General features: G+C 37.7%; 1 protein-coding gene across 1 annotated transcript; it reads left to right on the forward strand.

Moving 5' to 3' along the window:
- The first annotated feature begins 351 nt into the window (after positions 1-351).
- On the forward strand, positions 352-7,944 carry LOC136240637 (uncharacterized). Its single transcript, XM_066031656.1, has 9 exons — positions 352-523; positions 580-628; positions 705-936; positions 6,194-6,324; positions 6,924-7,011; positions 7,065-7,126; positions 7,182-7,270; positions 7,323-7,466; positions 7,514-7,944. Exons 1-9 carry the CDS (start codon positions 422-424, stop codon positions 7,736-7,738), a joined length of 1,122 nt encoding a protein of 373 aa, XP_065887728.1. The 5' UTR covers positions 352-421; the 3' UTR covers positions 7,739-7,944.
- The last annotated feature ends 3,245 nt before the right edge of the window (positions 7,945-11,189 follow it).

Raw genomic sequence — 11,189 nt, forward strand, 5'->3', positions numbered from 1 at the left:
TGCTGCTGCTGCTGCTGCTGCTGCTGCTGCTGCTGCTGCTGCTGCTGCTGCTGCTGCTGCTGCTGCTGCTGCTGCTGCTGCTGCTGCTGCTGCTGCTGCTGCTGCTGCTGCTGCTGCTGCTGCTGCTGCTGCTGCTGCTGCTGCTGCTGCTGCTGCTGCTGCTGCTGCTGCTGCTGCTGCTGCTGCTGCTGCTGCTGCTGCTGCTGCTGCTGCTGCTGCTGCTGCTGCTGCTGCTGCTGCTGACCATACTTTGAGTCAACACAAGTTTACCAAGGATTCTGGTACTTTGTCTCGTCAAGATAGCGTCGTGATGAGTTTGCGGTTGTCAAGTTCGCGTGGGCGACACAAAAGTTTAAAACCGGAATTTTGTTATGTAAGACTCATTTCTCAGGCCTGATCGCGTTGTTAGTCACTCTGGATAATGAAGATCATTTTGGTAGTCGTGGTCAGTTCCGTGATTTTATCACGATGTACTGATGCAGCCGTCATGAAGAAGGTCATTCTTACAGACGCGACTTCAAAGGTGAGTACGCCGGTGATACGCCCATCATATTACTTAATGCCATGTGACTTGAGCAGGGTGCGGTCTGTTTAGATGGGTCTCCACCGGGGTACTATTTCCGCACCGGTGAGTTCAAATAGCTATAGCTACAGCTATGTATACACTCCCAAATAGTTCAGTGGTTTACGACATTCATTTCTAGGAACTAGTTCGCCCAACAAATGGATAGTTCACCTTGAAGGTGGAGGATGGTGCTATGATGAAGATGACTGTGTGAAGAGGAGCAAAGAAAGATTAGGATCTTCAAAGGACTGGCCTTCTATTGTATCATTCTCTGGTCTCCTATCAGATGATTGTACTATCAATCCCGACTACTGTGGCTGGTCGATGGTGTATATAGGATACTGTGATGGTGCATCATTTGCTGGCTATGTGTAAGTTGCATTACCAAATAAAGGTTAAACATCAAGTGACTAACACTTGTTGTTTAGCTATTTGCTTGAACGAGTTATATGACATTAAGGATGCTGCTAGCTGGTCGCAATTTGTACATAATATATACTTATGCAATAGCATAAGTTGGTGTGTCTATTGTTTTGGACCAGTCAGACGAGAAAGTCCACTTAAGGTTCTGATTCTAAAAGTCTATTATATGGACCGGACTAATTACTGACTTGCTAAATGGATTACACTACATATAAGCAAATCACTACAGCATCACTGGTGTTTTCTCTAGTTGTATGTACAGTAGTTACACTACCAGTATGACAAACCAAACATTGAGATACTCTAATAGAGCAGTCAACCGTTCACTACTAAACCAAGCCAAAAAAGGAACAGTTGCATTAAAATTTATAATAGATCTCACAAAAGTGTGAGTAGCTATACATACTTGCATTAGTTACCTGTTACATCATAGTGAACATAGTGTAAGAAACTCTTAGGCTTGGGTAGTTTTGTGCCCAGACTGCCTTTTTTCTCCATCCTCACACAAAAGAAAAGAACGTGCAGTCTGTGCACAAGTAAAGCCTGATAGAAAACTTCCAGTATCATCTCCACCTGTGGGTATTTATGCTAAAAGTTAAGTGCTGCTTTTAGATTTAAAGCCTTCTTTGTTTCATGCACATTAGACTGATTGAGACGATGAATAATGTCGAGGATGTGTTATTGACTACACATACATTAACTGTCGACACACACACACACGCACACACATGCACATAGGCTAAATTTGGCTGAGTTCAACAATAGATAGCCTACAAGATTGTAGAATCACGCTTAGAATAGAACTGCTAGTTGACTAAATATTACACAATTTACAAATATTCTCTGGAATTGCCTGGTTGACAATGTGCTAGGTGACCCACAAGACAATGTTTATAGTAGTTAATTTGAAGATAATAGTGTATACGTGCCTAACAATTTATGCAACTATATTGTCTAACCATGAAAGGGTAATAATTCAGGTAAGAATACAAGCTAATAAAGAACAATTATGCATGATATTTTAAAATAATTATATATTATATGTAATAGTTATACTACGGGCACGAGTGCTTTGCCTGATATATACGCACAAGCACAAGGGCCGCAGGCCCGAGTGCGAATGCATATGTAATAGTTGTATGAGTCATGTACCCGAGTGATTTGCCTGATATGTACACCCACGCTCTCGGGCCGTACACCCAAGCTCGAGGGCCGTCAGGCCCGAGAGTGTGGGTGTATATATCAGGAAAATCATGAGGGCACGTGATACAACTGATATGTACCATGCCAATGCAGGCTAAGAGCCTGCGGGTGATTAGTCACCCAAACCGATACCAACCACCGAATTCATTATATACACCAATTGGTGAGATTCGATTATGGGACAGCAACAACTAATGTTGTGACTACGTTTGTTAACATAAATGGGCAAATCCTACGTATATCACGGAAACACTTAATTTAGCGATTTTACAAGTGTTTCAAAGTTGTTACATCACTTAAACACTGTTTACACAGTTTTCTAAATACCCAGAGGGGTACGCTTCGCTGTAGAGTGGTTACCTCATGATATACGAAAAGTGGACGTGGTACGTAATCAAACACGCAGACAAGCACTTGTAAACTACCCATGACACTAGTTCTCACCTTTAATTTTCGTTTGTCAACTCATAAGGGAGTCGAATCGCCTCCGTCTGAGTGCTGTAGGATGGAAAATCGGCTTCATGGTTTTCATCACGGGAGCAATAATAAACTCCCACAATCGAATGTTGCCAGGATTCTTATAAAAACAAATCAACATTACCTCACTAGATATCAAGGCCATGGTTTAACTTAAATAAACCATGGCCAGCCATGGCTTAACTTAAATGTACCATGGCCAGCCATGGTTTAACTTAAATGTACCGTGGCAAGTCAGAGTTTATGAGATATGTACCCTGAAATTTGCCTTTGATGTTAGGTGGCTTCATGGTACATATACAGGCAAAGCACAAGTGCCCGTGGTATAACTAATATGTTCTACTTTAGCATGTAGACCCACCTAATTGGCAAAATCTTTAATTTCTATACCCTTCTCTTATATAGGGAACCAAGTAAGCTGTGATTGTGGGATTCAACATCAAACAGTAGTTTGATTTTATTTTTGCTAATATAGTAATTTTAAGAGACTAGTGTTAATGATGTTACTTTAATTGCTACATTTACAAAAGTTTAAAAAAACTACTGTTGATGTATTAAAATTGAATCCCGCAATCACAGGTTGTTTGGCAGAATTCAATCCCACAATCACAGCTTGCTTGATTCCCTATATAAGAGAAGAGGATAACAGTATGACATCAAAGAAATCTGATGATTTCTGGATATAGTGTGCACTCCTATTAGGTGTGCAATGTCTCAAGTTAATGAGATATATGCACTGGTGGCAGTGCGTATATCTCGTTAAGGCAGTGTGTAACGAGATATACGCACTGCATTAACGATATATATATATATGTAACACTTTCACACCTCAGATCAAAGGAGCCTCCAGGGCTACATACGAAATGTAGACCGGGCTACAACTGGGCAGTGATTATATAGACGTTTACGCTGAAATCGATTGTGAGGATCGATTAATACTCACGTGATTAGGATGCACGACTTGGATTTCGCCATGAAAACCACTCAGACTAAGATCGTTTCGTTATCCTCGCCATCCTACGAGTTGAAAAACGTTGGTCTAAGGTGAGAACTAGCGGTGCTGTCTATCTTTTTCTCTCTTGCGGTCCTCCATACAATGCATCCGCGGAGCCCGCTCATCCATCGGTCACTATGTTAAGACTCCCCCAATTGTGGAGCTGATTCGGGCAGAGTCTCAGTTTGCCGTGGACTAAGAAAGTCCCGGTTTGTCCAGCACAGGCCATTTATGTGCTGGGGGTGGTAGGCAAGGGCAGTCCATCAAGCCCGGGTAAAAAAAAAAAAAAAAAAAGCGATATAGCCTATTCATTCGATCGTTTCCGCACGTTTTCGAATACGGAAACACCCCCATCACGAAGCTACCACTCTGCACGGAGTAACCACTCTACAAGCAAGCTTACCTGTCTAGGCCTTTAGTGAATTGCGTATTTTTCCCATAAACGATTCAATAGCACTGATTAAAACATTAAACTCGCGTAACGGAAATTCTCCGTGATATCTCTAGGATATGTCCGTTTATTATAATCGAATGTAATCAGAACGTTCTAGCTGCTGACCCACAATCGAAAATTTTATATAATACATCCAGTGGTTGCACTCACATTGGCTTGGGTGATTGATCAGGCTATTAGCCTAATAAGTGTTACATATTAGCTGTAACACGGGCATTCGGGCTTTGCCTGACATGTATGCCCTCGGGCAGTCGGGCATACATATCAGGCAAAGCCCTCATGCCCATGTTACAACTATTACATACGCACTGGTAGCAGTGCGTATATCTTGTTACCATTTTGAGTCAGCGTGATATGTGATCTATATGCACTGGATATATATATGTACTAGTAATAGCATAGGTAGCAGTGAAATTTGGGATAAATATCACAAGTGTTGTATTGGAAATGGGGATAAATTTCACGAGGCGAAACCGAGTGAAATTTACCATTTCCAATACAACAAGAGTGGTATTTATCCCAAAATTTCACTGCTACCCATGCTATTCCCAGCATACTCGCTGCATATGCTGCATTAGCTTTGCTATGTACGCAATTTGTCACTATGTACTAAACACGCGTCGACACTAATTGGCGCTACATTGTTAACATAAATTCTAGCCAATGAAATTGCAATTACCACTTTTTCACTGCTGTCAGTGAAATACGGGATAAATTTCACTGCTACTATTGAGACTTTTGTACGGGCAGTGAAACAGGTATGGTATTAATATATATATGATATTTGTAACAATTATACAAATGTGATAACACATGTCATAAAGTGTAACAAAACTGTTCATAACACAATAATCATCATGCCGTAAGGCTGATAAATTAATACCATATTATCATTACAAAAATTGCTTATTCATTGATGAGTACCTGCAGGATGTATAGTGAGTGGCTTATGATGTACAGGATTTGTTTTTGTTTTTTGGTAAATTGCAACTCTATTAGATGATTTAATCGATGTAGACATGCTTATAGTTCAGAAAAATACATAAACACCACTTTTCACATGTACAAGGAAAATCTTATAGTAAAACATGTAGAGGGGAGGGAGTTATGGAGCAATGATGGAATTACCAACCATACCATCCACGTGTATCCTAACATGTGCTACCACTCTTTCCTTTGTTTGGTCACTATATACTGTGTAGTCATTGTATAATCAACATTTTAATAGGGGTCTGGGAATTATGCCTGCATAATTTTGAACATAATGATGGGATAAAAGAATAGGGAATTGTCCTGGCATTTTGAAGTAATTTAAGAGCATAATTGGCATAATATGCGATTTCACGTAAGTTGAGATCGACATACTCTAATAGAGCAGTCACCTACTCTAATAGAACAGTCAGCAGAATAATTTTTACTGTACTGCAACAGAAACTAAACATCTTAGCAGCTAAAAGCTAACTTTCCTGTCTAATAGAACAACATAATTACTGTAACAAATTCCTGTTAAACAATATAAATTGCAAAAGTTGAACATTTTTTATTAAAATTGGGAATAATTTTGAGAATAATGAGTACATTTTGGAATAATAAGAGCATATTGATAACTTTTTTGGAGAAATTCAGCATAGAATAATGACGAAAATTTGGAGCATAATTCCCTGAGGCTTACATTTTAATCTTCCTATAATTGGTCACAACTATGATATGCAGGTGAAATACCAGATACATTGTAGAAACTTACATTAAACATGAACAGCAGTCATGGTCTGGTTTTTAAACTTCGGCTAAGGCAGTGCAAAGTTGATTTGTGTGTCTATATTTCTACGATGCATTGTACTGATATAGCAGTACACGGAATTAAAGGTTAATTAATGTACAAAGTTAGTACATCTTACTACAAGGAAAAGTGTTCACAAGATATTACAACCATTCAAGAGTATGAAAACTTTGTGTGGTGACTGCACAATTCAGCAAAACATGGTCAGGCAGGGAAGCAGAAGCATGTAATTAGCTTCCATGGCCGAATTAATAATACTGAGCTTTGCAATGCTTATAACTATATTGCACATTGTAGGGAAAATCCAGTCAATTGGAAGGGTACTACATTGTACTTCCGAGGTGCTAAGATACTTGAGGTGGTAATGGATGCTGTCTTAGCAGCTGGTGGAGACAAAATTGAGCATGTCATTTTAACTGGCTGTTCAGGTACCATAAATGTTAAAGCTGTAATATGAATTACTTTAGACCATATTACATGTAATGTTGTTATCAATAGTTCACCTTTGCCACCAGTATAATATACATATCTAAGTAATGTTTAAAGTTAAAAGTTTCTTGAGTATCAAATCTCTACATAGCAACACAACATGGTTTGGATTTTAGCATACACACAGATAAAAATCATTATTGTATGATGATGAACCAGTAGCTATAATTCGCCCTTTCTTGTCTAATATTTTAGTATACCTTCATACATTTTTACTGTGAACACTGATAGTACTGAGTTCCATTCAGACTTCTGAAAGTTAAGAATTAACTGAGTTTTTAGCTTCAGTTGTAAGGCACAGGATATAAGTTATGGTGGAACTTTATGAACAGCAAGTGGTAGCAAGCTGAGAAATGTATACTCAATAATCAGTGGTATCAGCAGGCCAGTTATATAATATTACGGGGCTTGACACTTAGCAATATTTCTGCAATTCTCATTCTTTGCTTAAATCATCAAATGCCTGATATGCTGGTTGGTTTTTATATTACTATCATTTCAGCTGATGTTCACATACAATATGCTTTTATTTTTTCAGCTGGAGGACTGGCTACTTACCTTCATGCTGACTATGTCCGATCAAAAGTTCCCACTCAGATTCCTGTACATGCCATTGCTGATGCAGGGTAAACAACCAAGTACTCTGTTCAGAACCGTATACCTCTATATATACTGACAGGTATTTTCTTGATGCTCCAAATGTTGATGGGGAGATGCATATCAGAGGTCTTTACCAGTATGGTAAGAGGTTGACAGTTATCAGAATGTGTAATAATTTGTGGTGACTGTCCTTCAGTCTATAAAATGCAAAATTGTAAGGGTGGAGTCAATCAGGATTGTATTGCTGCTAACCCAACAGAAGAGTGGAAGTGTTTCATGGCCCAGGTAATTCATGATCACATTGTTGTTATATGACTGATATGTATCAATTCTACAGTACACCTACCCACACATCAAGACACCGATATTTCTCCTCAATGCTCGTTATGACACTTGGCAACTTGCTAACATTTTACAACTTACCTGTCATGCACCGAATTGCAGTGATGATCAAATGAAAGAGTTTAACAATTTCGGAAATGTATGTTGTTAATATGGTATCACTTTGTAAGTATCTTTTTCTTGTAGGAATTCCTTAATGCTGCAGCTCCAGCTATCAGTTCAACATCTAATGGAGTTTATATTGATTCTTGTCAGATTCACTGTCAGTCACTGAGCACAACACCCTGGTCCAAGTTTGTAGTTGGTGGACAGACATTGAGGGATACGTTCAATGCTTGGCTAACCAAAGATTCCAATATGAAATCTAAAGTAGTGGATTGTGCCTATCCATGCAACCCTACCTGTTACTGAACTGTTGGACTTATGAACACCTGTAGGCCTGTATTTTTGACATATTTACCAGTGTTTTGTTAGCTTGTATATTCTATTGCTAGTTATGCAAACTTTAGCGAGTATTTTCATTTGTAAGCTTGAAATGTGTAATTGTGTGTAAGGTATACAGCATGTCTGTATACATATATAACTTGATCACCTTGATTGGCTTATTTCACAGAAATATTGAGGCTAATTAAATTTTAAAATTTATGCATTAAAATCCGATGATGTATGCAGAGTTTTGGATAATTATTTGCATTTAACTAAAAAGCCCAAAAGTTTGTTAGAGTTAACCAATTATAGCTAAGAGAATAACTTCAAAATCTGTCCATGCACATGTCTAGGTTATCCACCATAGCTAATCACAGTGACAGCTACAGAGTTTAATACAAAGAGAGACCAACCTAGCAAGGTCAAAATACTCTAATAGAACAGTCACAAAAACTTCAAAAAAGCAATATGCATGAAACAGTTGCCCAGGTTTCAAACCAGGGACCATTATGCCTATTTACAAACCTTTCACTGTACACTGAACTGCTACTGTCAGCTGCTCAGCTCACTTAATTTCTACTTCATAAATGAAAATTCTAGCTAGTTTAAATAGTAAAAGTTTAAAATGTTATACATAAACCTACCAATGGAGAATCAAGATTCTATGTCTGTCTGTTCTATAAAGTTTTAAAAAATGTATATACACTCTATTTTAACATGAACCCTGCAATATGTTATATGTGTAGTTAACTGATTTACATGTATTGCATGTATATGTAGGCCTGCTTATTTGCGGGTTTGATATATGTTGAAATATTACAGATAAAAAGTTGGGACCTTTAGTATATATTTGGTCGTTGATACTAGATAAATTTAATAGTGGGCTGGAACGAGTTTAATCTGAAATAAAATCTTTACATTCCTTTTCTGTATGGTCCCAAAGAACCGGCAAATAGGCCATCAGTATAATGCCTGAAATATGCACAGTGGCTTTAAGATGGCTTGAGAAAGAAATTCTTTCCAGCTTACCCATAAAAATATTGGCATAAGCTGGTGATAATTTAGAACCCATAGCACTACCTTGTAATTGTTGATAACAAGTGATAATTATTGGATTAAAATGTAGCTACTCATTTTCAGAACAATTTGAAGTAATTTCACTAACATTTTAGGATAGGAATTAGAAGAGATGGGCTAATAACATTTCATGAGCTAATTAGTAACTTTAAGTTCTGTTAATGTTTCTAGACATGCTTTGATCCCAAAACATGTATAGAACAATTTTACATCTATCGTTGTCAGCTAGGATAGTGTTTGGTTAACTTTAAGCTCTTTAAGCTCATTGATTAATTGGGTGAAATTCTTAAGATATGAGTTCATGCCAGTAGTCAACTAACTGTGATAAGTTTTCCATATATAGAACTGTCACAACAACTGACTAAAGGTTGTGCACCATTCCCATTTACAAGCCTTCACCATGCACTGAACTGCTACTGTCAGCTGCTCAGCTCACTTAATTTCTACCTTATAATGAAAATTATAGTAAAAGTTTATAATGTCATAGACCTACCAATGGAGAATCAAGATTCTATGTGTGTGTGTTCTATCGAGTCCTCAAAAATGTGCACTCTATTAGAGTATTTTTAACATGAAGTCTGCAAAATGATACTATTGTAGCTTTTATCTTCTATATAGTCATCATTTTCTTTACATCATGGCTTTCAATGGGCTGCATATAGCAGATGAAGGAAAGCATGTATATAGAAGCTTGCAATAAACTTTGCGAGGTATATAGCCAGTAAGCATCGTGAATAGCTGACATTTGCAAACCACTTGATAAAAAGCTCAGCTGGTGTAGCACCTCCCTGAAGTTGTTGTGGTTACTGCTGTGTAGTGTGATAGTCCAAATCCTGCCAGTGATAAAACTTTTTTTTATTTCATATACCTTTTTGGTGCATACACTGTTTTCTACTGTTTTTGTTCATAGTAAGTTCATAGCATCCTGGTATTGCTTCACAGCATATGGACTGTTGGAAAAGTATATAGTAGCACGTACAGGGCAGGTCAATTGGGTGCATGTTTGCTTGTCTGTGTGTTTGTCCTGTGTGTTCTGTGAGAGTAAGTGCCTTCTCTTTGTAACTCCAGTTCTTTGTGATGTTAACTACTTGCCTAAATTATAAAAACAATTAGGCAGGAAGTGTGCACCTGTGTGTTAAGTTAATTTCCTTTGCTTGCAGTATGGTTACAGCAAAGCTTTAAATACTCTTTGCTGACCATGTTACAGTACCTGCATGATAGGACAGGTACTACTAGTACCACATAATAATTTGCACATGTCTTGATAATTATTGCATGCAATTCTGCTGTTTACCCATGTGTTCACATCACTTTAGCTATTAGGCTTGCATGATAGTGGAATAAGGTTCATGCAAAGAGATACGATATCACCATGCATGCTACTTTAGGACATGATTCTCAATGCATTGATTCATGTTATTGTGGTTAATGTGGAATGTGAAATGATCCTGCACATAGGGCAGGTACCAATGCTAGTTGTATATCTAGTTGTGCAGTTTCACAAGAAAAATGATCCAAAAAGTAATGTTGGGAAATGTTTGGGCTGTAACCAATTCGGGTCCACTTTTTACGGATATATGTACGAAGTACTTACCTTGGAAGTATCTGCAAGTACAAGTACCAATACCAAGTACCTTAGCCATCACTGTACACATTATTAATGTAATGTGCATCATACAACTCATCCATATATATATATATATATTTATTTATTTATTTATTTATTTGTGTGGTTCATGGTACTTCTGTACAAGTTTTAACACAATTAGGGACAGTTCATTGTAATGAGCACATGATGAAGTAATTAATTCACTAGAAGTACAAACCAGATAGCAGCTAGTCAAGTAGTCTTCTATGCTCTACTATGGCTTGAGAAAAGGTCTAGATAATTGTTGTCACAGAAATACTACTATAAATACTCTAATAAAACAGTCTTGACAAACTGCTAACCTAATTGCTCTATTAGAGTTACTAACTAGGTCTAAGTCCTTGAAATTAGGTTAGGTAATCCTAAGGCTGCAGCACATGTTGCTGTCAGACCTTCAGTGCTGGTCACTGTAAAGTGCTAATAATAATAATAATAATAATAATAACTGTTCCATTAGTGCATATCAATGGATTACGTTTTCACAGAGAAAATTCAGCATAGAAAAATGACTTTTTCTGTTATTATTAGCATTGTGCTTGATGCTTTCAAACATTTATTGTGCCTGTGAAATAGGCTAGTGCAAACAGATGTCATTATCATCTGACACACATGATAACCAGTGCCACCCATGATATCACCCTCGTAATGGGATATAACTATAACTAGGAGTATCCTATTCAAGTATCCATGTAGCACTGACAGTGCTCTCAG

This window comes from Dysidea avara, chromosome 12, assembly GCF_963678975.1.
Source record: "Dysidea avara chromosome 12, odDysAvar1.4, whole genome shotgun sequence".
Classification (NCBI taxonomy): Eukaryota; Metazoa; Porifera; class Demospongiae; order Dictyoceratida; family Dysideidae; genus Dysidea; species Dysidea avara.

Excerpts from the sequence above, each read along its gene's own strand:
- LOC136240637 (XM_066031656.1), top strand. The coding sequence starts at position 422 with ATGAAGATCATTTTGGTAGTCGTGGTCAGTTCCGTGATTTTATCACGA. Across the intron at positions 524-579 it reads TTACAGACGCGACTTCAAAG|GGTGCGGTCTGTTTAGATGG; the intron begins GTGAGTACGCCG and ends TGACTTGAGCAG. Across the intron at positions 7,012-7,064 it reads CATGCCATTGCTGATGCAGG|GTATTTTCTTGATGCTCCAA; the intron begins GTAAACAACCAA and ends ATATACTGACAG.